Genomic DNA, 22,744 nt, shown 5'->3' on the forward strand with positions numbered 1-22,744 from the left:
AGAGGACGATCAACGCGTGCGCGCTGGACTCTTCACGGACCGCCCGCCCTTGGGGTCGGTTCTGCGCGTGCGCAGTGGTTCGCGGGTGCGCAAGGATCTCGACGTGGCCCCACCTCCTGCCGGCCCGCGCTCGCGCCGAGTTCTCGCGAGACTCGCCTCCCTCGGTCGGTGCGTCTCTCGCCGCCTGGCTGCGCGGGTGTCCGTGTGAGCCGAGACCGGACAGACGGACGGACGAAGTGATAGAGTAACGGAGCGAGTGCCCCGGAGCCGATAGAGCCGCCGGCCCCGCTGCCGCCCCCGGCCTTGGCCCCGGCGCGCCACGAGGCCTCCGGGCCCCAGGAGGACGACGAGGAGCCGCCGCCGCTGCCGCTCCTGCTGCCGCAACCCGCCCCGGGAGCCAAGCCCGGCCGAGGGGGCCGCCGCCGCCGCCGCGCGGCCGGTAAGTACTGTGGGTCGGCCGGGCCCGGCAGGGGCCCCGTTGGCTACCCACAACTCCTTGCGCCCGCCGGGACCCCGCTAGCTACCCATAACTCCCTGCGCCCGTCGGGGAACCCCCCCCCCCTCCACCCACAACTCCCTGCGACCGCCGGGGGGACCCCCCCCCCTCCCCGCTACCCACACCTCTCGGCACCCGCCTCTACCCCCTTACCCACAGTTCCCTGCGGCCACCGGGACCCCTCTCACTACCCACAGCTCCCTGCGCCAGCCGGTTCGACACCATGCCCCTCCTTTATCCACAATTCCCCACGAGCATCAGGGACCCTCTCCTGTTACCCCCAGCTCCCTGAACCCTCCTGGATCCTCCTCCTATACCCATAGTGCTTTGCGCCCGTCGGGAAACCCCCTCCCCTTTCTCCTTGCCAAGACCCCCATTCTCCACAGGTCCCTGAGTCCACCACCCCCTCCCCCCAGTAAGACTCATTTCACTCAGCGAGACATCCCCCCCCCCCGTTTACCCGCGCCCCTCATCGTCCGCATCCCCCCTCATTTCCCAGAAGCCCCTGGAAGAGCTCCCTCTGTTACCCGCAACACTTTGAGACAGTCCGAGCCCCTGCTTTCACCCTCATCGAGGTTGTTGCCCGCATTGGCCTTCCCCCCCAGCCCCTGGAAAGCCCTGTTGTGTGGGGTGGACGGATCCTCCCGGGCTGGGCCCAGGGGGGTTTGTCACTGAGGGTCGTCATCCCCATCCCCCCCCATACATCTAAGATCTCCGTGTCATGGGCACCTTCCCTCCCCTAGTGCTCAGGGACCAGCGGGCAGGTGCCTTTGTCCCTCAGACTTGTGACTGGCTTCCCCGTTCTGTAGACCCTGTACACCTGGCATCATGACGCAGTTCTTGCCTCCCAATCTCCTGGCCCTCTTTGCTCCTCGAGACCCAATCCCCTACCTACCTCCCCTGGAAAAGCTGCCCCATGAGAAACACCACAATCAGCCCTACTGTGGCATCGCCCCCTACATCCGGGAATTTGAGGTGAGTACCCCCCTCCCCCCAGACTGGGAAGGGGTACACAAAGGCCCAGGCCCAGGGCAGTGTCAGGAATCCCCATCAGGAGAGTCAGACCACTTGGTTGTTTTTGAAGAATTTGGCTCAGCTGGCCCATTCCAGCTCTGTGGTCTTTGGCAGGCATTCTTTGTGGGGTAAGGGTTGGCTTTAAACCCAGCATCCTGTGTGATTGCTGAGCCCCCTCTGGTAGTGATCTTTGAGAGATCTGAGGGAATGCCTCAAGTTCATGCCAAGGAGTTTTGTAGGACTAGTGAAGGGCAGAGGATGGATGATGCCTTCTTTTCACTACTACATGATCAGAGGGATGGTTAGGAAACATCTGGGACCACTGCGCTGGTTTGCTTTTGTCGAGGAGACCACCAAATCCCTTTTCTCTCTTACAGCGTTAATAAGTGTGGTGGTTTAGAGAGTGCTGTAGGTGTAGTTCACTTAGATTTCAGCAAAGCATTTGATGAGAGTCTCTTCTGTTATCCTCCTGCTAAAAATGGCAAGAGATGATCTTGAAATGAATGAACTCTATGTGTTTAGCAGGTGCTGAATACCAGCCCCCAGGGGTAGTCCAGAGGAATTCTTTTTGGTCTTGGAAGGAGGCCTTAAGTAGGGGCCCCTTGGAGAGTGCTCCCAGAGTCTTCAGCAGTGAGGGACTATATTTCTTAGGTGCACTGCTAACCGTGTTTGTAGGTGACATAGAGCTAGGAGATAATGAATGTGTTGGGTGACAGAATCAGGAACCAGAAACAGTCTTGATAAGCTACAGTGTTGGGCTGGCCAAAATAAGATGAAGAGTCGTGGAGACAAGCACCAGGTCTAGAATTGGCTTTCAGATGCACATGATGTGAGGGAGGTGTTGTAGAAAACACCATTTAGGTAGTGTTAGGTAGCCACCCCCATCTGCAGTGGGGCACAGTGGCCAAGTCTTGGGCCCAGGTAGGAGACCCAGAGTCAGCCACTTAGGTAAGTGATTCAGGTCACCTTGTCCTCTGCCCAAGTTCATGAGAAGGGAAGATTCAGGGACATGGTGGATTTCTTCAGGCATGTGAAGGATTCCCTCCCTTATGGCAGAAGGGAGAGCAGAACCTGGAGCACTGGGCCAGAACAAAAGTGAGGCCTCTGGAGACTCACCAGAGATGGTTAGTGGCTCCCTCTTCAGGCAGAGGCTGTACAGGCACTTGGGATGCTGTAGTCATGGGCATCCCGATCACCAAGATTCCCTTCTAATAGTCGATAGGATTTCTAATGCACTTTAAGGTTTGTACACTGCTTTACAAAATTGATCTCATTTGATTGTCACAACCACCCAGGGAGGTCGGTGGTCTTGTCACTCCTGTTTTAACAGATGAAGAAATAAGGCAGGAAGAGTTTAAGTGACTTGCCCAGAGTTATACAGCTAGTGTCTGATGCCAGACTTGAATTGAAGTTTTCTTGACTCCAGGTCTGGACCTCTCTCCACAAGGATGCCACCTGATTGAAAGTAGAACTAGAGAGGGTAGCATGTTAGAGCTGGCAAGAACCTTAGAATCCTAGTCTGGCAAGCTTGCTTCACAGCTGAGCAGAGTTGGGGGTGAGAAAGGGAAAGTGAGATGGTCAGACCAGGTGAGTGGTGCTAAGCCGCTCCATACACTCCAGGAAGGGTGTTTGGGGATAGGGTGCTAACAGAGGTAACTTCCTTAGGAAGTCTTTGGGGCATCTCAGTTTAATCCTGCTACCTCTTAACCCCTTTTTTTTGTCGTCAGGACCCCCGTGATGCCCCTCCTCCAACCCGAGCAGAGACGAGGGAGGAGCGGATGGAAAGAAAGGTATGTGACTCTTTGGACCTGCTGGGTGGCAGAAAGAGGAAGGAAGGAAATGTAGGCTCTTCCTCATGGAGTTCTGGGGCCCTCAGAGGGAAAGGTTGGGGTTTGTGTGAGTGAGGCAGAGGTCATGCCCAGCTATGTGGCACAAAAGGCTTGGAGCCAAGCTGAACAAGGCCTTAGAGAATGGGTAGCAGAGGAAGAAGGTCTGTGTCCAGGTGGCCAGGGAGGTGCCCACCTCAGTAGGAGGAGGGAGGCTTACAGCAGATCACTGGAGTCTTGAAGGGAGTGGGGCTTCAGGGACCCTCAGGGCAGGCAGAGAGATTGAACATGAGGAGAAAGGTGCTGGAGGCTGGCTAGCAGAGGGACCAAGGGAAGGGGGATGGGAGAAAGCTGTGCCGAGGACGCCAGGCTACTCCATGGCTGATTTTCTTCCCTTTCCCACAGAGGCGGGAAAAGATAGAGCGGCGACAGCAAGAGGTGGAGACAGAGCTGAAAATGTGTACGTTTGTTTCAAGTCCCTTGTGCCCTGGCTTTCAGCCCCGCATCTCCCAGCATTTGCTCCTTTCTCTCGTCCCTGCCCACCCTATCACATCAGGCAGATCCTGCTTCTCTTTGGGCGCTTGGGCTGGGGCGAAGCCTCCTTCTCAGCTCCTGCCACTGCCACTTGACCCAAATAAAACCCTGAGCTCATCCTGCCCGTTTTCTGTCCCAGCCTGTTTGCGCTCTGCCCCATTCTCCTCTGTCATTCTTGGCCTGCATTCTAATGCTCTCTTCTTCCTGCCTCACAGGGGACCCTCACAATGACCCCAATGCTCAGGGTGATGCCTTCAAAACTCTCTTTGTGGCCCGAGTGGTGAGTGCTGATCTCTTGTTGGCAGGTGGGTGGGCAGTGGGTGGCCGGCTGGGTCTGGAGTCAGAGGGACCTGACATTTCCGACACTGTGGCCCTGGGCCATGCACTTCACCCCTTGTTGTGCCTTAGTTTCTTCATCTGTAAGATGGAATAATCACAACACTAGACACTTGAAATTCTCGCTATGTAAATGTTAACTGTTTTTGGGGTCAGAGGAGTGTGGGAAAAGAAGCCAGTATGCTTTGGTGGCATGGCCTAACTTTCTGTCTTTTGTAGAACTATGACACAACAGAATCGAAACTCCGGAGAGAGTTTGAGGTGTATGGTCCCATCAAGAGGGTGAGTGCTTGTGAGTGGGGCCTGGGGTGTTGGATGGCCCCCCAACTCCTCCCGGCAGAGTGCTAACCCTTGTCCCCATGTGTTTGGCGCAGATCCACATGGTCTACAGCAAAAGGTCAGGGAAGCCCAGGGGCTATGCCTTCATCGAGTACGAGCACGAACGGGACATGCACTGTGAGTGTCTCCCTCCTCGTCACTTCCCTCCCGTCCCTGCCCTTCCGTACCCCCCCCCCCACTTCCTCACATCAACACTCATTCCTTATTTTTCCTCTGTCTCTTATATATCTTTTTTTATATATATTTTTAAAAAACCAAAACTCCCCTCAACGTGTGTGTATGTGCGCCCGGGGGGCCGGGAGAGGTAAGTGCCACACGTTGACTCTCAGGGGGATGGAAGCAGCCCGGTGACGGGGCTGGGGGAAGGTTGGAGGGGCGGGGAGGGGGCTCGGCTGGGGGGCCGGAGGGGCTTTGGGGGCCGGGCCTTGCCTTGCCTTCTCTGCCTCACCACCCCGTGGCCTTGGCGGGGAGCCCCTGGTCGCCCTACCTCCTTTCCCCCCCTTCCTCCCCCCCCTCCCCTGACCCCCAGCAGGGATGCCTTGGGTGGGCGGGGGCCATGCTCAGTGGCCGTGTCTGTGGGTTTTGTCTGTGTCTCCTCGATTTCGGCCTGACGTGGTTTAAAAGCCCCCAAAGGGAGATTTGTCCTGTGGGGGTGGCGGTGAGGGGGTGTGGCGTGTGGAGGGGCCGGCGTATTAATTGTATGTTCTTATTATTGTCACTGCAGCCACCACGCAGCTGGCTTGCAGCTGATGCTAACGCTCCCCTTACAACATCTCATTTTATGGTTGGTATAAGGGTTTGTATCATGGGTAAGATCACTCGCCACAGCACACCAGCCTAGCTTAGCCAGGCAGCTTAGGAGCAGAAAGGCCCCCCTCCCTGGCCCCCTCCTCTGACCCCATTCCCCAGCCCCCCCAACTCCTGGCCCTACTCCCCCCTCCCCCTGGCCTCCAGGTGCCCATTTGTTGGGCAGAGGCAGAGGAAGCTGGAGGAGGGGGGGGCAGGGAAAAGGCAAACTTCCCATGGAAGGGCCTTGGGGAAAGGGCCTTCTCACCCTTCCCCTCCCTCTTTCGTCCTCTCCAGGCTCCTCCCCTGCCTCTCTGGAGGTCAGGAGGCAGGGTGAGCCAGGGCAGCGTTTCCAAGCGTCTCTCCTGCCAGGGGCTGGGCCCATGCCCACCTCCCAGGGTCTAGAGATGCTGTTTTCAGGGGTGGTGGGAATGGCTGTCTGGGAGTGAGGCAGGCTGCTGCCCCCTCCCTTCCCAGGAAGAACAGAGGTCATGGGTCTAGGGAGCTTTTTTGGGGTACAGGCTGAGCCTCCCTTGCTGCCCCCCTCCCTCCTGGGCCTAGGGCCTTGGGTGCATACTATTCTGCCCTTGCACGGAATTGGGGGGAGTCCAACAGGTCAGTTGTGTTGTGACCTTTAGTTCAAATACTATCCCCTTGTGGAATTTGACAGAGAAAGAGAGACAGAGACAGGTACTGAGTAATGGCACAGATCCACATCACCTTTTGTTTTCGCTTGTCCCCTGGTCTGGGCTTTTCTGGGTTCTTGTGCGCTGAGCTAGACTTGGGTCCTTGGGGCTTCTGAGGAGAGGGGGGCCTGAGTTCCTGCTCCCTCCCTAGTCGGGGGCCAGGGGCCAAGTGTCCTTTTCTTCCCCCTAGAGCCATGGTAGCCACTGCCTAGATCCTCTTTCCCCCTCCCTCCCTTCCTAGCACCCTGGTTTGGGAGGGTCTAAGTGCTCATTATCTGTAGAAGGCAGGCTGCCTGGTTTTGTTGTGACTTTGGGGGTAGAGAAGGGACTTGGCACGTTTGTGAAGTCCAGTCTCCAGGCCTTTTGCTCTGGATGACTTTGTAAAAATGCCTCCCTACTCCCCTCAGAATTTCTCTCTCCCTAGCAATTCACCCTTGGGGCTATCCCTGCCTCCCCCTGTCTCCAGGTGGTGAGTCATGCTTGACATACTTGTAGCTGGGACTGCTTTTCTGCCCCCCACTCCACCCTTGTAGTGTAGCTGCCCTGGTGGGTGGGGGGTGGCAAGGGGGGACCATGCGCGCGCTAAGGGTGCAGGTAAGCATGGGGGCTCCAGGTAAGCTGCCCTGTGTCCCCCCCCCGGGAAGCCTCCTCCTCGCCAGGCCCCTCAGGAGGACCGAGCCCCCCCCATCCCGCTCGGTTTGGTCGGACACTCGCAAAGCCGGCATTGGTAAATTGCACCTTTTCTCTTCCTCTGTTGTTATTTTTGGGGGTTGGGGGGTGGGGGAGGGGTAGGGAAGCTAGTGGGGGGTGGGTGGCTGGCTGGTCAGGGAGGGACCAGAATGGGGCACCTTGGAGCTGCCCTTTCCCCATGCCGCTTGTGGCAGCAGATGCCCACCCGGAGGGAGCGGTGAGGTTTGGGAGCCAGAAATCTGGTTCCTTGCCAGGGGGTGGGATTGTTGAGAGGCTTGAGGGCCACCAGGTAAGGCAGGGTGGAATCTCATCCATCGCACGTCTTCCCCTCCCACCTCCCGTCTGGGAGGGGCCCAGGCCAGGGCCCCCTCAGTCCCCAGAGCCCATAACTCTCCTCTTGAGCCCCAGTTGCCTCTCCATGCTCCGGACTTCTTCCCCTCCTCTTCTCACTGCTGGCTCTGGTCTCTGTTCCCTCCTGACAGACTGATTGCTGTAACTGGGGGAAAAGGAGGGGCGGTGCTGAGCTGGGCATCTTGCCCTTGCTGCCTGCTTCAGGTTGCATGTCAGGGACCTGTCTCTGTGTCTTGGGCCGGCCTCGTTGTGGCCCCGGCCCCCGCCCCTGAAGAGACCACCACTTATTTAACCTTTTTCCTTTGCAGCAACGTTTCTTGGCAGGGCCGGGAGGGGGCTGCTCTGTCGTGGGGTTAGGGGGAGATGAGCAGGGGAAGGGCATCCCTGCCCCTGCCTCAGTGAGGATTGGGGCTGGGCGGAAGGAAAGGGATCCGATGGAGCAGGCCCTTCCACCCCAGGGAGTGGGGGCTGGGTGGATGGAGATGTCCGGCTGTCACGTTGCCTGGCTCGCTGGTAGGCGTGTGCGTGTGTGTGCGTGTGTGCGCGCGCCTTGGTCGGGAGGACAGAAGGGATGCTAGGGTCTCAGGCCTGGTCCTAACAGGAGGCTCCCCTCCCCCCGGGGACTCGTCTCTGCCCCCTCCTCTGTTACAGCGGCTTACAAACATGCAGATGGCAAGAAGATTGATGGCCGGCGGGTGCTGGTCGATGTGGAGAGAGGCCGGACTGTGAAGGGCTGGAGGCCCCGCAGGCTGGGTGAGCGCGCAGGCTTCTGCAGGCCGGGGTGGCAGCATTGGGGCTGGGCCTCTTCCATGTTTCTCCCTTCAGTCTTGGTGGGTGGCTCTGGGTTGGAGCTCGGGTCTGCAGCTTGTGTGCTCACCGCGTGTACCTGGGTCTGTCTCCTCAGGGGGCGGCCTTGGGGGCACCAGACGAGGTGGGGCTGATGTCAACATCCGGCACTCAGGCCGAGATGACACTTCACGTTATGATGAAAGGTGAGAGAATTTGAGGGCTAGAGGAACCTGGCCCTTGCTCTTCTTGTGAGCTTCCAGTTGATTGTCTTTGGGACCCCAGAAAAGGAACAGCTGTGCTTAGGATTGTTTCTGTTTTTTCTCTCTTGGCCTTGTCCTCCAAGGGACCGGGACAGGGAACGTGAGCGGGAGCGCCGAGAGCGAAGCCGAGAGCGAGACAAGGAGCGGGACCGTCGGCGTTCGAGGTCCCGGGACCGGCGACGGCGCTCCAGAAGCCGGGAGAAGGAGGAGCGGAGACGCTCACGGGAGAGAAGTAAGGACAAGGACCGTGAGCGCAAGCGCCGTAGCAGTCGGAGCCGAGAGCGGGCCCGGAGAGAGCGGGAGCGCAAGGAGGAGCCTCGGGGCGGCGAGGGCCCTGAGCCCCCAGAGGCAGGGGATGCCCCCCCTGATGATGGCCCCCTGGGGGAGCCCGGCCCCGATGGACCTGATGCCCCAGAGGAGAAGGGCCGGGATCGGGACCGAGACCGGCGCCGCAGCCACCGTGGGGAGAGGGAGCGGCGGCGGGACCGGGATAGAGATCGTGAGCACAAGCGAGGTGACCGGGGTGAAAGGCGGGACGAGGCCCCTCGTGGTGGGGGTGGCGGCGGCGGCAGTGGTGGTCAGGACAACGGGCTCGAAGGGCTCGGGGCTGATGGGCGGGACCTCTATCTGGAGGCCGATGCTGGGGATGGCTATCTGGCCCCTGAGAACGGCTACCTGATGGAGCCGGCGCCAGAGTGAGCACGAGAACGACGACCGCCATCCCCCCCCACAAAGAAAAATTACAAAAAGACCACCACCCCTTTTTCTCCCAATCACGTGAATGTGTCTCCACCCCTGTCCCGCCCAAGGCTTCCTCTGTCCAGACCCTTCTGATTATTCAATAAAATGGATTTCCTGCGGAGGTTGCTTGGGTGGTATTTTGGAGGAGCTCTCTTCCCCCATTTGACCCTCAGGCACAAGCCTGGACTCGACCTGGAGTCTTCATGTATGATGATTGCCAAGTCACTCGGCTTGCATGGGCTGGTAAAGGGCAGGATGAGGCGAGGCCTTGCTGCCCGGGGGGGGGGGGGGCCCCCATGGTGACCATGCTGCGACCTCCCAGGCAGGACACTAGGGACTTAGCTTCAGAGCGATTCATGTGAGGAGGGCTTGCAAAAGGGGGAGGAGGAGGGGGATGAAATTTGCAAAGATGGTGGTCTTGACTTAGATTAAAGGGGTTGTTGCAGAGCATTTAGAGAAGGAAGCAATCAAGCTTCGTCCAGGGCAGGGTGTGCCAGACCAGCTTTCTTTAGTTGTTTGGGGGTTTTTTTTGTTTGTTTTTTATAGATGGCAAGTCAGGGGAGTGCTATTGATGTAGCCTGGGTATTAGGTAGGAAAACATACAGTGTTTGTCATGCAGTATGTCCTTGTGACAAGATGGGGAGACAAGGACCAGATGATGGTAGAATTAAATCCACTTAGAAATGGTTTTAGGGCAGACCTCAGCAGAACAGTCACCAGTAGTTTGATGTCAACAAGGAAGGTCTCCAGTGTGATATCCCCGGATCTGTATGTGGCCTTGTGCTGTTTAATATTTTTTTAAATAAAATTTTATTGCTATGTTTTGTTTTTAACATCGCCTAAATTTCTCCTTGTATCCCCTGCACCTCTCCACCCTAGAGAGCCATCTCATGCAACAAAGAATGTAAACAGTCAGCAAAACCTAGCAATATATTAAAGAAATCTGAAGATACAAGGTAATACTCCACACCTCATTCCAGAAGTGTCTTCTCATCTCTTTGGGGCCAGGGTTGTTCTTGGTAGTTTTGCAATGTGTTCAGTATTTTTATCAATGACTTGGACGTAGGTTTAAAAAGCATTCTTAGCCAGTTAACAAATGGCACCAAGCTGGAAGGGGATACTTACCTATTGAGTGGAATGATCTTGTGATGGCCAAGGAATCCTGTGTAATTCGTGACCCTGACATCTTTGTTCTGGGCTTCTGGGGTGATGTGTTTGGTTCTGCTCTCTGTGCTTGAAGAAGGACTATGAAAAAAACAAGCTGAGAAGGCAAGTGGAAGGAAAGGGCCTTCAGATGGTGCCTGATGATGAATGGCTTTCATTCACTAAGGGCAGATCTGGGAGTGGGTGATGGGAGATGGGCTGGCCTCCCTCTTGGTCACCCAGGTTACCTTCCAACTCTGAAGTCAAGGCTGATCTGAAGGTTGGGGGCTCTTAATGGGCACATTGAAGGTCAGTATGTCCTGGTGGGTGGGGTGGGATGTCGCATCCCATCGAGCAAGAGAACAGGAAGATCTTTAGAAGGCCTGAGAGCCAGACCAGACCTTGGGTGTCCTCTGGCTCTATGCCGCTCTTTATAGATGGCTTCACGTAGTGGCTGGGGGAGCACATGTGTGTCAGAGGGGGTTCTAAGCCATTAGGCTAGACACTCTCAGGTCCCTTATTAGGCAAGCCTTGTACCCTTCTTCCCCCATTATAGTGCCCAGTCCCCATCCCCTGCTCTCCCTGCCTGAGCCTTATAACCTATGGCAGTTCAGAATTGGAGGGGACCAAAGCAGGCCTCCAGAGGTGGTCCATGTTAGGTTAGGCTGACCATCTTTGGCCATACGTGCCTGTCCCTAGCAGTTATCTTGTAGAGGACCAGGTGCAACTAATCTAGCTTCTTTCTGTAGCAGCCCTTCAGATATCTGAGGACAGGTGGCATGGCTGTTGTCTCCCCTCAGCCTTTCCCAAGGTCACTCATCGCCCACTTCCCTTGACGAAGCTTCCAGTACTAGGAACCTACCTGGCTCTGCTCCTGGAGGTTTTCCAGGGCAAAGCATGCCTGGATTAGTCTGTCCTGGTGCCTGGACACTCGCCAAACTATCCAGATTTTTAAGGAAAAGTTTCTGTTGCCAGTCATCCCTACCCCACCTATATCTGTGAAGGGGATATTTTTTAACTCTGGTGATTTTAAGTATTGCAGACTGCCAAGATCCCCTTTGAATCTTGACTCAACATGTTAATTCCTCCTTCTGGTGTTTTGCCAGCTGCAGATTTGATAAGCAAGGCTTCATGTTGACAAAGATGTCAGGTCTTATGTATCCTACTCAGGCAGCTGGTTGTCTGCCCTTGGGAAGAGGCGGTGTCTTGCTGCCCACGGTGGGATCTTGAGAAGAGAAGGAGCCCTCTTGTTTTGTTCATTTATATTTAGGTTTGGCACTTCCTGAAGTAACGTATGGTCTCACCTTTGAATCCAAAGAATTTTTATTAGGAAAATAAAATACAGGCTTTGAGCTGAATAGCCCACAGGATACTGGGAAGTTTGCCACTATAAATGCGGGCTCTAGTAAGAGATGTATGGCCTATGTGTGGTAGTGAAAGGAGCCCAGATGAGGGGTGATCTTCCCTCTGGGCTTAGGGGGGCCTTCAGGGAGAATTCCACTATAGTTGTCTCAGTTGAGCTGGTTGAGATTCAGGCTGTCTGCCCTGCTTCAGGCCCTGGCAGGGCCCTGGTACTGCTTGGAGATATCAGTGTCTGGCTAGTGGTCGCTTGTGTGGATCCTGCAGTATGTCTGGGGAGTGGGTGAAAAGAGCCAAGTGTGGGATTAGCCCAAATGGATCTCCCACTTGGAGAGTTAGGCCAGGAAGGCCACTCAGAGAAAGGAACAGATGAGGGAAGTGAGGGAGAGGGTGGGCGCAGGACCCCATGCTATAGGTGCTGTAGATCCTTGGTCATGGCTGGGAGAATCCCTCCTGAGGGGGTCTGGGAGCCTGTGCAGGATGACCCAGGGAGGAGGAAACCAGGTCTTCCTGAGCCTACCCGTCACACTTAGAGATAGTACTCATCATCAGGCAGTTCTTCCTTACTCAGATACTCAAATGCATTTGTGTCCTCCCTTCACTGATGCAGCTCATGCCCCATCCATACCTGGCCATTCTATGCCCCTCTTAGTTATCTCTTGTCATAAATTTGCCACCAGGGGTCAGTCTTCCTTGGAGTTATAAAGACCAAACTTGGATCCAGAAGAGAGATGAGAAAATATACCTTCTACTAGAAGAAGTGAGGGATTATGGGCCTCAGGCTTGGTTAGTCAGTTGCCACTTATTGGGCAGGTAAACCCTCAAGCCCTAAGAACTGCCCAATTCTGCCCCCAGCCTGGTCACTACAGCCGTCAGTCATCGTAGGATGAAACCCTTGTGGAGATGCAACCTGGGTGTGGCTTGTGTGGGCACTGGAACTCTCACCACCTTAGCAGCCCCAGCTCCCAAAGTCCTGAGAAAGATGTTCCCTTCACAAAGTCCTTGACATTGTCGAATGATTCAGCATTATCAGTAGAAATGATATTGAAGCTATGTATTGCCCTCTGCCCCACCAGGGTGATGGGGCCTCTCTATGGGATGCACAGTGGAAACGTACATGTCTTGTCTCACCCATTAGAAGGTGAGCCCTTTGAGGGCAGAGACTGTCTTGTCCTTCTATTTGTATTCCCAATGCCTAGCACGTAGGAAACGATGAATAAATGCATTTTCATTCATTTGCCTACTTATGCATTAGGAAATGACTCTTGGTCATATATATGTTAGTTACTCCCGTAGCTTAGATATCAGGCAGACTCTTATGATAGAGATTTGATGCAGAAACTTTTTTCCAAATTGACAACTTTACTACTCCTACCTGCATTGATTTTATTCATGCAAAAGCATTCCAATTTCATGTAATTGAAATTATCTTTTTGATCTTTTTGGATCACCTCTCACTTTTTTGGATAAGAATTCTGTCCAAAGAATTCTTTGGATAAGAATTCATAGCTATAAAAGGCATGTTCTTTTCCAATATTTTAATTTAATATTAATTTAATATTCAGATTGTATATATCCACTTTGAGTTTATTGTGGTATATGTTATAAGATAAGATAGAGCACTGTGCCTGGAGCCAGAACACTTACCTTCCCAAGTTCAAATCTGGCCTCAGACACAGGCTGTGTGATCTTGGGCAAGTCACTTAACCCCATTTGTCTCAGTTTCCTTATCTGTAATCTGAACTGGAGAAAGAAGTGGCAAGCCACTCCAGTATCTTTCCCAAGAAAATCCTGAATGGGGTCACATAGAGTCTGAAAAGACCAAACAACAATAAATGTTAATGACTGGATGACATGTATGTGCATGCATGCATATGCGTACACACGTATCTGTAGTGCTGCAGCTAGGTGGCGCAGCGGATAGGATGCCAGGCCTGGAGTCAGGAGGACCTGAGTTAAAATCCAGCCTCAGACACTTAACTAGCTGTATGACCCTGGGCAAGTCAGTCAACCCTCTGACTCAGTTTCCTCATCTGTAAAATGAGCTGGAGAAAGAAATGGCAAACCACTCTAGATCTTTGCCAAAAAAAAAAAAAACAAACCCCAAAGGGGTCAGGACTGAAAATGATTAAACAATAAAGAAGACAACACTGATCTAAACCACAGGTGTCATTTGGTTCTTGAAAAACTCCGTGGAGTATATCCTAGACCAGATTAAAACATAATTGGGAAATGTTTAACAAAATAAATAAAAATACAATACAATATAGGTGATGCTAACTTGTGGTTTCCTAATTCAATATATGGCCCATAGGGATCCGTTTCTTTTTGAATTGGACACTGCTGGTCTAAATCATATTTGTGCCTATTTTCTCATCGTTGCTTGTTACCCAATTAATGTATGTTCCTGAGTTTATCAGACGCTGGGTTACTGAATTTACTTGTTGCTGATTCTTCCTTGTTGGTTCTGTTCCACTGATCTATATTCGTTAAGCAGTATGAAATAATTTTGGTGATTAATGTTTTATAATATACTTTTGAATCTGGTGTGAATAAATGGATGAAAAAAAAACCCTTTATTGAGTGGGTGTTATATACAAAACGCTGTGCTAAGGGCTGGGGATACAAATAGAGAAGTAAGATAGTTCTGCTGTCCAGGTGCTCCCAGTCTGATGGGAGTTCCTCAGAGGTGGTGCCTGGGGGCCAGGCTATAAATGGAACCAGCAGTCTGGAGGGCACTGCTAATCCCATGAGTCTTGTGTTCGGGGGCTGGAGCTGTCTCCAGCTCTAGGGAGATGGTGGATGTTTGCCTCTTGTCTCTCACTTGGGGTGCTTCAGTTTTGGGATGTAATGTCCAATTTTTTGGTTCCTGCCTTTTCTCGGTGTTTCCCTTCACAGTCTAGCCGTTCTCCTGTCAGTGATTTTTTCTTGTTTCCTTTTCTAGCTCTGCAAAGTGACCCCTTGATTACTTGGCACGGCACTCACCATGTGTATTCATTTTGATAGAGTTTTTATTTCCATTCTGTTGTGGTCCAAGTGTGAGCGCTGACCAAACCTCCAGTTGTTGAAGTCAGAGAGTGTTCTGTAGTTGTATTTATACAAGTAGTGAATGTGTCTTGGTAGATTAACATCCAGAGAGCTTATGTATTGGAGGGTTATTTTGAATGGGACTTTCTTTACTATCATTTGCTTCTGGACTTTTTTATTACTCTATAGAAATGTGGTGGATTTTTGTGGTTTTATTTTGCATCCTTCTTTCCTGGCGATGGTGACTCGCCCAAGGTCACATAGCTGGTAAATGTCTGAACTAGAATTTGATTTCAGAGAACCACAGAAAGCAATATACTGTTGGTGGGGCTAGGAACTGGTCCAGCCATTCTGGAAAGTAATTAGGAATTATATTAAAATGATAACTGAAATGCCCATATTAGTAATTGTGTAATAACAACTAGCACTTATAAAGCACCTTGTGGTTTGCAAAGCACCTTCCAAATACTGTTTCCTTTTGTCCTCACAACAACCCTGGGAGGTAGATGTTATGATTATCTCCATTTTACAGATGAGGAAACTGAGGCAGCCAGTGATTGAGTTACTTGCCCAGGGTCACATAGCTAGGAAGTGTCTGAGGCAAGATTTGAACTCAGGTCCCCAATCCAGTGCTTTGTCCTCTCTAAAGTAACTAAAATGTCTTTGGCCTAGAGAGTTCATTCCTAGGCATATATAGATTCCTTTCCTGCCCTGTCCTTAAGGATGTCAAACAGAAAGAAGAGCCCCGCAGACACCAAAACACTCGTGGCCATACTTTACCTGTTTATGATGGAAATGGAAATGGAGTGAGAAACAATGCCCACCCGTTGGGGAATGGCCAAGCAAATTGTGGTACCTACGTGTGATGGAGGGTTCCTGTGCCATAAGGAATGATAGATTAGGGCTGTCAGGGGGAGTCATCAGAACAGGGACGAGTATGATGGAAAGGGAAAGATTGAGAAAGGGACACTGGACGCCCTGTAAGACCAATGACGGATCTGGATTCCTATGAAGTGCCTAGGGAGTGCCGGAGTACACAGGGTTTTGGGCCCAGAGTCAGGAAGACCGGCTAGCTGGGTGACCCTGGCCAAGTCACTGCATCTCCGCCCGCCTCAGGTTCCTCATCTGTAACATGGGATAATAACACCACTGACCTCGCAAGGTTGTTGGGATATTTGTAAAGCACTTAGTGCGCTGCCCAGTTCGATCTTTTCCATCCATCCTTTTCAGAAGTGGAAGACCATAAACGGTTTTACTCGGGGGCTTTTTCCTCTTATTTTTTGTTATAAGGCGTTAGCTAGGTAGGGGATGGAGGAGGGGATAGGCTGGAAAATGAAAGTGCTATGAAAACAAAAGACATAAACAATTTAATTCCCTCCTCAAGATGAGCGTGTGGCCAAACAGCAGTCAGTAGCCTTAGTGGACTCTGTTCCAGCAGTGTTATATTTGAGACCACAAAGGCTAAAGGAATCTCAGTCTTCCTTAAGAGATGCACAGCATCCAGCAGGAGGGTGCTCACGATGCTGCTCTACTCTGCCCTGGTGAGTTCCCGTCAGGAATGTCGTGTTCACTTTTGGGTGCCACCTTTTGGGAAGCTCGAGGGGAGCCAAGATCAAAGACATGGAGATCCCGTCGTATGAGAAGCTGAAGGCCCTGGGAATGTTTAGACTGGACAGGCAAAGACTAAGGGACCTGGATCTGTCTTGAAGTATTTTAAGGACTTATGTAGGAGACAGGTTAGATTTAATCTGCTTGGTCCCCTGAGAGCATATCCAGCCTCGGGGTGGAAGTTAGTGATAAGCATATTTCATTTGAGCTGTCCAAGAATGGAATGAGCCATACTGGGGAGATGGGGGTTCAGTTCCATGCAGCAAGCATTCATTAAGTACCTGCTGTGTTCTAGGCACTGTGTCTTGGTTGGTGATGCAGAATCCTTTCAAGGAGACAGCCTTGTCCTGGAAGTAGACACGTCCCCTAAGATGAATGTTCTCTGAAGGGAGCTGGAAACCTCTCCCAGGACGAGACCTTCAGACATGAAGTTTCTCATCTACAGATCCCTGCGCAGAACTAGATCCTTAGACCCTCACAGGCCTCTCATCTGGAGGACACCTCTGAAGACTAGGTCATCAGACCCCAGAGGGCCCTGTCTAGAAGGGACCAGAACCTTGGCTCCAAGGAATCTTGCTTCCAGGACCTCGTCCAGCAGGGCCTCATGTACCATGTTCAGTCAAGAGCCAAGCGCATCTCCCATATGCGGGGAGTGGGCATCATTGCCCACCATATGAGTTCTCTTGGACTCCAGGTATTTACAGACTCAGATGATGGACCCTTTCCTATTTTCTGTAAGGCTGGAGAGAGAACTCACCAATGCCTCCTTTATCCTCAAAGAGCAGGCCAGTGGTAGCCAGCCAGCCAGCCAGAGTTCCCTTATCCTTCTCCCTTCCCTCTGTCACCACCCCATCAATGTCTTGCCTCCTATATGACTCCTCCGTCTATATGATACAATGCAGATCCTGGTTGCCCTGGATCATTTCCCTTCCTTTCCCAGGGAGGTTAGAGCCTAACCTAGATTCCCTTTTGACCCCATCCTCTGCCCTTAAACATGAGGACTTAATTGTGATGCGTTGATCTTCGCTCAAATATCCTCACCTCACTCCTTCAGCCTCCTTAGTTCCCAGGATCCTCATCTCTGCTCACAACCACACAGGGATTCTCAGACCCTTGACCCATAACAGCCCTCCCTCAGCCGTCCAGAATTCCAAATCTCTTCAGCCCCAACCTCCTCTCTTTCCCCTCTTCTTCTGCCGCACTCTTAACGTCCAGTCCCTCTGTGCCATCTTTCTCCCCAGTCCATTGCCCTTCCTCCAACCTCCCATGTTTCTTGACCTTAGAGCTAGGCAGTTCACCTAAATTAAGCTAGAGGGCGCAGTGCATATGCTCTGGACATGGAGTCAGAGACATTTTGAATTCCAGTCCAGCCTCAGACACCAGGTATGTGTCCCTGGGCAAGTCATCTAACTGACATTTCCTTCAATTTTCTCACCTGTTAATAACAGCGCCTAATTCCCAGGGTTGTGAGAGTGAGATATTTGCAGAGCACTTTGCAAACCTGAAAATTCTGTAGAAATGCAGTCATGCCAGTTCTTCCCATCCACCTTCTCTCCTCCAGTTCTCTGGCTGCTTGATATTGGTGGTATGAGACACACAGCCCTGCTGCCCACCTGTTAGCACGTCTCAAGTGGGCTCTCACTGCTGCACAGCCACCCCGCCTCTCTTCCTGGATGAAGTCCTATCATTCCGACTGTCTATTCTAAGCCTTTTCCTCACCACCTCCTCCTCCTCTACTGAGAAGATAAAGGCCATCTAGCACAGGCTCCCCGCCTCTTCACCTCTGTACAAGTCCCATTTTCTCCTCCTGTGGTCCTTTTTCTAGCAAAGAACTTGCTGAGGCCCATCCCTCTGCATTCAATCTCTCTCAGGAGGTCAATGCTGCTTGCAAACATGCTGGGTTCTCCTCTTCCTTCTCTTCCTCACCCTTCTCCCCCTTCTCTGCCTCCCCCCTCCTCATCTTCCCCCTCCTCCTCCTCTTCCTCCAGAAAACTCCACTTGACCCTGATCTCTGGAGCTGTCCTGTATCCTTTCTCCCAAACATGCCATTACCTCCTCTTTGTCCTCTTTGTCTTCTCTCACTCACTTCTAAGGATTACTTCCTTGTCTTGCTAGAGACAGAAAATGCCTTCTTTCCAAGTTACCAGTGACCTCTCTTTTGTACCTTCTTGGTCTTTCCAGTAAATGCTTGATAAACACTTTATCTAATCTAGACCGTTTCTACCCACATATATGTACATATATTTGTTGTCATTGTTCCGTCATTTCAGGCTTGTCCTATTATTCCTGAGCCCACTTGGGGTTTACTTGGGAAGGATACTAGAGTGGTTTGACATTGCCTTCTCCAGCTCATTTTACAGATGAGGAAGCTGAGGCAAATGGGGTTAAGTGACTTGTCCAGGGTCACACAGCTAGGAAGTATCTAAGGCCAGATTCAGGCTCAAGTTTTCCTGACTCTGGGCCTGGTACTCTATCCACTGCATGACCTAGCTGTATGTGCGTGCGTGTGTGTGCGCGCGCGCGCGCGCACACACACACACACAAGTGCGAACACACGTACAAACACTTCTTGTATTTGTATGCCTAGTGCCACAATGCTTGCCATATAGTAAGTAGGTGCTTAAAGCTCATCAAGCAAGACACCCAGCATTTTTTAAGGCTTCCTTTGTGTCAGGATCAAGCATTGGACTAAGTGTTAAAATACAAATACGAGCAGAAAGAAAAAGTTCCTGCCTTCGAGGTGCTCACATTGGAATGGGAGAAGACAATACAGAAAAGAGAGCAGGAACGGGAGCGGGGTTCAGGGATCCCTACGTGGTAGCACTCTAGAGAAAGCGAGAATCTGAAAGAGTCCAGAGAGCAGCTGGAGAAGAATGAAGACATGGCTGGAGTTTCTGGGAGGACCCCACCCCCATTAGAGGGAAAGGCCTTGGGGTACGGGGTCCTTCTAGTGTGAGGAGTCCAGTGATGAAGTGAAACTTCTGGGGTGGAGGGGTATCTGGAACATCGTAGAGAGAGTCTAGGAAAGTCAGGATTCCCATAGTAGGATGGAAAAAAAAGACCCAGAAGTCTGCCCGCCAAGAAACTCAGGAACTACATGAACACAAAAATATTTATTGCAGCTCTTTTTGTGGTGGCAAGGAATTGGAAATGGAGGGGATGCCTATCCATTGGGGAATGGCTGAACAAGTTGTGGTATATGAATGTAATGGAATACTGTTGTGCTATGAGAAATGATGAGCAGGAGGACTCCAGAGAAACCTGGAAAGACTTACCTGAACTGATGCTAAGTGAAGTGAGCAGAACCACGAGAACACTGTACACAGTAACAGCCACAGTGTGTGATGATCAACTATGATAGACTTCGCTCTTCTCAGCAATACAATGATTCCAGACAACTCCAAAAGGCTCATGATGGAAAATGCTATCTACCTCCAGAGAAAGAACTATGGAGTCTGAAGGCAGATTGAAGCATACTATATTTTCTATTTTTTCCCCTTTTTTTCTGATTCTTCTTTCACAACATGACTAATGTGGAAATATGTTTAATATGATTGTACATGTATATCTTGTATCAGATTGCATGCTCTCTTGGGGATGGGGCAGGGGAAGGAGGGAGGGGGAAAAACTTGGAACTCAAAATCTTATAAAATTGGATGTCAAAAACTATCTTTGCATGTAATTGGATAAAATAAAATACTATTAAGTGGAAAAGAAAAAGAAAAAAAAGCCCCAGAACTCTAGCCATATAGGAGGAGGAGCCTCGAGCAACATCCTGGCTGCTTGGGCCTTAAACACAGCATAGGACAAAGCAATGAGAAATGAGAATGTCTGAGAAAAGAGGGGCGCAGACTCTGAATGAGACAGGGCCCGTCAGCTCCATTCAAGAGCACCGGAGTGAAGCTGGACCCGTGTTTCGGAACCCAGATGCTGCAGCTACCAAGATGAACAAACCAAGGAAAGTGATGAACTAAGCAGCCTCATAAGTCCAAGGAAAACCCCCAAGAAGAAAGACACCCTGGCCACATGGCCTGCAAGAGCGCCCTGAAGAAGTGACGCCATCGCTTGAAAACGTCCCCGTGTCTCTCCTTAAAAAATAATCTCATTCAATCCTTCTATTCCCCCGTAACTGTTATCTCATTTCCTTCCTTCTGTGGCTAAACTCTTTGAGAAGATGGCAACAATTGTGCGTCTCTTCTTACCCTCTTCTCATTCTCTTCTTCACTCTCTACAATCTGGATTCTGACCTCACTCAACTGAAATGGGACTCTCCGAATTTACCAAATCTAATGGCCCTTTCTCAGTCCTTATCCTTGACCTCTCTTTGGCCGGGGACATTGCTGAACACCCTCTTCTCCTTGATATGCGCTCTCTCTCTCTCTGTCTCTCTCTCTGTCTCTCTCTCTCCCCCCCCCCCCTCTCTCTGTCTATTTTCTCTCTGTCTCTGCCTCTCTGTCCCTCTCTGTATCTCTCTCTGTCTCTTTGTCTCTCCCTTTCTTCTCTCCTCTTCCTCTGTCTCTCTGTTCTCTCTCTCTCTCTCTCTCTCTCTCTCTCTCTCCCACACAAACACACACACACACACCTCTCCTGGTTCTCCTTCTCCCTCCCTAACTGCTCCTTCTCTGTCTCATTTGCTGGATCCTCCTCCAGTTCATGCCCTCTTACTGAGCTCTGTTCTGGACTCTTTTCCCCGTCTAGACTTCCTCACTTGGGGATCTCAGCTACCATGGATTCCATGATCATTTCTATGCTGATGATTCTCAAACTTACATATCCAGACCCAACTTCTCTGCTGACTGCCAGTTATTTACCAGCTCCAACTGCCTACTGGGTATCTTGAGTTAATTGTCTTGTAGACAACTGAAATTCAACTTGCCCTAAACTGAATTGATTATTGTTTCTCTCAAACGCTCTCCTCCTCCTAATATCCCTATTACTGGCGAGGGTACCACCATCCGCCCTTTGGCTTGTGACTTAGGAGCCTTCCTGGATTCTTCACTGTCTCTTTATCCCTCTCCCAATCCAAGCTGTTGCCAAGGCCCATAGACTTAGACTCTGTAGCATCTTTCGAATATGCCCCCTTTTCTTCTCTGACCCTGCCACCACCCTGGTGCATGCCCTCATCACCTCATACCTGGACTATTGAAATGGCTGCTGGGGGTCTGCCTGCCCCAAATCTCTATCCCTGTCCAGTGCATTCTCCATTCAGCTGCCAGTGGTCTTCCTAAAGCACAGGTCTGACCATGTCACCCCACTACTCAAAAAATTCCGGTGACTCCCTATGGCTTCCAAGATCAAATACAAAATCCTCTGTTTGACATCTAGGGCCCTTCATAACCAGTCCTTCCCACCCCTATCCCCATCTTTTCCAGTCTTACACTTTATACTTCCCCATGTAATTGGAGATCCAGTGACACTGGCCTCCTTGACGTTCCACAAACAGGACACTCTATGTCCCAACTCCAGGCATTTTCTCTGGCTCTCCCCCCATGCCTGGTACGCTCTCCTTCTCCACTCCTTCTCCATCTCCTGGTGTCTCCAAGTCCAACCTAAAATCCTACCTTGGGTAAGCAGTTCCCTTAATTCTAATGCCTTCCCTCTGTTGAAGATTAGTTGTAATATTATGTGAAGAGTTTGCAACAATAAGAAAAGAAGGGATGGATATTTACAATCTCTTTCTAGGATACAAATATGGTCTTGATACCTAAACTAGGAAGTGACAATAAAAAGAAAGAAAATTTAGACCGATATTCCTAATGCACATTGATACAGAAATTTTAAATAAAATATTAGCAAATAGGCTATAACAATATGTTAAAAAAAATTGTGTGCTATGACTATGTTGGTGTTATATCAAGAACTCAGGGTTGATTATATATAAAGAATATAAATATTATTTAATAAACATATTCATTTATATTATACAAAATTATTTTATATTCTTATATAAATGTTAATGCAAATATTCTTTAATAAATATAAAGAGAAAGACTAAATGTGATAAATCATATTAATGTAAATAATGAAAATACATGATCATATCAAGAAATGCTAAAAAAGGCTTTGGAAAAACTCCAACACTTGATTTGTTTAAAAAAAAACACCTCTGGATAGTACAGTAATAAATGCATATAATAAACCCAAGAGCAAACATTATGTGTAATGGAGGGAAGTCAGAGGCCTTTCCAGAACGATCAGTGGTAAAGCAAGGAGATCATTATCACCCCTAGTATTCAGCCTAGGCAAAGAAGAAGCATGCCACTTCCTGCAGATGATGTGATGATTTACAAAGAAACCTTGAAAGGGTCAATTAAGAAATTAAGTGCAACAATAGACAACAAAAGTTTCAGGATACAAAAGAATTCCACATAATCATCAGAATTTCTCTATATTACCAATGAAATCCATCAGGAAGATCTAGAAAGAAATTCCATTTGAAATAGCTTGTTGTTGGGCAGCGAGGTGGTGCAGTGAGTAGAGCACTGGCCCTGGAGTCAGGAGGACCTGAGTTCAAATCCGGCCTCAGACACGTGACACACTTACTAGCTGTGTGACCTTGGGCAAGTCACTTAACCCCAATTGCCCTGCCTTTCCCCCCTCCACAGAGAAAAGAAAAAAAATGAGATAGCTTGTTGTCCTTCAGTTGTGTCTGACTCTTTGTGACCCATGGACAAGATCCTGGAGTGGTTCCCCATTTCCTTCTCCAGTGTGTCCCCATTTTACAGATGAGGAACTGAGGCAAAAGGGGTTAAGTGACTT

At 50.8% G+C, this 22,744-nt stretch overlaps 1 protein-coding gene across 2 annotated transcripts; it reads left to right on the top strand.

Annotated features, from left to right (window-relative positions):
- The first annotated feature begins 147 nt into the window (after positions 1 to 147).
- SNRNP70 (small nuclear ribonucleoprotein U1 subunit 70) lies at positions 148 to 8,969 on the top strand. 2 transcript variants are annotated; one of them, XM_036746666.1, is made up of 10 exons: positions 148 to 439; positions 1,306 to 1,471; positions 3,238 to 3,300; positions 3,742 to 3,796; positions 4,086 to 4,150; positions 4,426 to 4,488; positions 4,581 to 4,662; positions 7,710 to 7,811; positions 7,963 to 8,050; positions 8,176 to 8,969. In XM_036746666.1, the coding sequence occupies exons 2-10, from the start codon at positions 1,325 to 1,327 to the stop codon at positions 8,804 to 8,806; spliced, it is 1,296 nt and encodes a 431-aa protein (XP_036602561.1). In that variant the 5' UTR covers positions 148 to 439; positions 1,306 to 1,324; the 3' UTR covers positions 8,807 to 8,969. The 2 variants fall into 2 exon arrangements, with proteins under 2 accessions (XP_036602561.1, XP_036602562.1); XM_036746667.1 differs by having other exon boundaries at positions 8,191 to 8,969.
- The last annotated feature ends 13,775 nt before the right edge of the window (positions 8,970 to 22,744 follow it).

Source organism: Trichosurus vulpecula, chromosome 2 (assembly GCF_011100635.1).
Source record: "Trichosurus vulpecula isolate mTriVul1 chromosome 2, mTriVul1.pri, whole genome shotgun sequence".
In the NCBI taxonomy this organism is placed as follows: domain Eukaryota; kingdom Metazoa; phylum Chordata; class Mammalia; order Diprotodontia; family Phalangeridae; genus Trichosurus; species Trichosurus vulpecula.